The following is a 3,087-nucleotide window of genomic DNA, read 5'->3' as shown; positions in this document are numbered from 1 at the left end:
AAGCAAAGAAGTGGTCTAGGAACTGCCAATTTTTGATGGCTGGACCACATCTTTATCAAGTGACAAGTGGAGAGAAAACATATGACGTTAACCTGCAGGAAAACACTTGTGGGTGTAGGAAGTGGGATATGACAGCAATGCCTTGCCATCATGTTGTCTCTGCCATACACAAAGCTAAGCTACAACCAGAGGACTTTGTTCATGATTTTTTTTTGAAAAACCAATGTACAAGGCTGCTTACAGTCCCATAATCTATCCAGTACCTGGCCCTGACATGTGGCCAAGGATAGACAGTAGGGACATTGAGCCTCCAGTCTTCAAAGAACACAAAGGCAGAGCACAAACTAAGAGAAGAAAGGGCAGACATGAGAAGCCAGCTCCAAAAGACACTTCAAGGATGGCCTCAATCACTTGTTCTAATTGCATTAAAGTTGGCCATAGGTACACCAACTGCCATATTGATTTGAAACCTGCACTAGCCATGAGAAAGAACAGGCATGATGTAAGAAACAATGCAAAACATGCTAAATTACTTGTGTTCTCTATGCATGTAACAAAAATGCTGAATTACTTGTGTTTTGTTTGCAGCCAAGCAGCTCTTCTTACCCACCTGATGCTGCTACTTCTGCCTCATCTGCTGCACGAGCAAGAAGGGTTGCATCTACTGCCACTGCACCAGCACCAGCAAGGAGGACTCCATCTTCTGCCACTGCACCAACACCCGCAAGAAGAACTCCATCTTCTACCACTGCACCAGCACTAGCAAAGAGGACTACATCTTCTGCCACTGCACCAGCACCAGCAAAGAGGACTCCATCTTCTGCCACTCCACCATCAACAAGATCTGCTACTACTGCTGCAAAGGGTAAGGCTCCAGCTACTAGGGCTTCAACTGCTGCAAAGGGAGCAATGGCAGCTTTCTTGCTCCAAGACCAAACAGTGGTTCCCAGAGAGTCAGAAAGCCAACCCAGAAGATCAAGGACTCCCTGACTGCTTCTGGTGCAGCATGGGATTGATGTTGTGATCCAAAATATGCTTTATCATGTTATGCCACCCCTACTATTTTGATGACCAAGTGATTACCAAGTTATGTTCTGGTACTGTAATGACCAACATAGATTCTGGTACTGTAATGATCAAGTGATGATCAATTAATGTAGTGCTACTTCAGTTATGATCCTTCTGTCAAACTATGGCATTCTAGTAGTCCTGTGATGATCAATTAATCTAGTGCTACTCTAGTTATGATGATGGTGCTACTCTTGTGATGCTACTCATGTGCCAAAAAGCCAGAAACCCATAACTTACCCTTGTGATGCTACTCCTGTGCCAAAAAAGCCTACTTGATGCCTCGACATCGATAAAAAGCCAAAAAAGCCTACTTGATGCCTCGACATTGATAAAAAGCCAAAAACCCCTACTTGATGCCTCGACATCGATAAAAAGCCAAAAACCCTACTTGATGCCTCGACGTCGATAAAAAACCAAAAACCCCTACTTGATGCCTCGACATCAGTAAAAAGCCAAAACCCCTACTTGATGCCTCGACGTCGATAAAAGCAAAAAACCCTACTTGACCCTACTTGATGCCTCGGGGTCGATAAAAAGCGAAAAACCCTAGTTCACTCTACTTGATGCCTTGACGTCGATAAAAAGCCGAAAAACCCTACTTGATGCCTCGACGTCGATAAAAAGCCAAAAACCCTACTTGATGCCTCGGCGTCGATAAAAATCCAAAAACTCTACTTGACCCTACTTGATGCCTCGGGGTCGATAAAAAGCCAAAAACCCTAGTTCACCCTACTTGATGCCTCGACATCGATAAAAAGCCAAAAACCCCCACTTGATGCCTCGACGTCGATAAAAAGCCAAAAACCCTACTTGATGCCTCGGCGTCGATAAAAAGCCAAAAACCCTACTTGACCCTACTTGATGCCTCGGGGTCGATAAAAAGCCAAAAACCCTAGTTCACCCTACTTGATGCCTCGACGTCGATAAAAAGCCAAAAACCCTACTTGACCCTACCTGATGCCTCGGGGTCGATAAAAAGCCAAAAACCCTAGTTCACCCTACTTGATGCCTCATCGTCGATAAAAAGCCGAAAAAACCTAGTTGAGCCTACTTGATGCCTCGACGTCGACAAAAAGCAAAAACCACTAATTGACCCAACTTGATGCTCACAATTATCATTTGAGCATAAACATACTTAAGATCAAATTCAACAACTGTAAATAGCTTACTAAGCTCAAAAACACCAGTCGCACAGAAACATACTTAAGATCACATTCAGCATTAGTTCAAATCCATACATAATCATAGTTGAAGATTACTACATTACATCACCATAGTTTAGAAGTACTCATAGTTAATAGAATTTAAACTACTATCATTACAGCAAATGCCAAACCACACTCTACAAAAGGTCAGCAAATGCCAAATGATATTGCCCATTCTTCTCTTCCACAACCACCTTCTTATCCATTTATGATGGCCTTGACCCCCTGCGGCTTCACATTGCTCTCTTCAACTGTCTTCTTTAGCTCATCAATGTGGTTCTGCAAATTCTTCCTCTCTGTAGCTAGCTTGAGCTTCATGTTCCTAATGACATTTGCTTGAGCAGCTACTAGGTTCTTAACCATGTCATACTTCTCTTGAATCTTGCTGGTTTCAAGATCTTTCCTTTCTACCTCTGCCCTCCTTTCCTGAGCATCCAAAAGTCCATTGACATCTTCAACCAACTTATCATAGCTCTCCTGTAGCTTCTTCTTATCTTGTGTCGAGTCATGAACAGCAAATGAATGCATCAGATTTTCCTCAATCCTGTCTCTCTTACTTTGTTCATACACAAACCATAACTTGGCTAATGCATTCTCAAGGGTGTTGGGCCAAGCTGGATCAATCCATTCAACTGATCCACAGTTTCTACCTTCCTAAACAGAATCAGAATTAACATAAAAAAATACATTAGAATGCTTCCAAGCAACACTATTTAAATACTATCCTCAAATTCAGAGCTTGAACTTGCTAGCTGAAGAGAGGACTACTTAAACCTTTCCTCATGCTACTTAAACAATGTTGTCTTGCTCT

General features: G+C 42.6%; 1 protein-coding gene across 1 annotated transcript; it reads left to right on the top strand.

Moving 5' to 3' along the window:
- Positions 1 to 330: 330 nt before the first annotated feature.
- LOC123098538 (60S ribosomal protein L22) lies at positions 331 to 1,017 on the top strand. The gene is made up of 2 exons (XM_044520570.1): positions 331 to 502; positions 589 to 1,017. The coding sequence occupies exons 1-2, from the start codon at positions 398 to 400 to the stop codon at positions 988 to 990; spliced, it is 507 nt and encodes a 168-aa protein (XP_044376505.1). The 5' UTR covers positions 331 to 397; the 3' UTR covers positions 991 to 1,017.
- Positions 1,018 to 3,087: the final 2,070 nt, after the last annotated feature.

This window comes from Triticum aestivum, chromosome 1B, assembly GCF_018294505.1.
Source record: "Triticum aestivum cultivar Chinese Spring chromosome 1B, IWGSC CS RefSeq v2.1, whole genome shotgun sequence".
Lineage (NCBI taxonomy): Eukaryota > Viridiplantae > Streptophyta > Magnoliopsida > Poales > Poaceae > Triticum > Triticum aestivum.
This window is presented reverse-complemented; position numbering and strand designations above follow the sequence as displayed.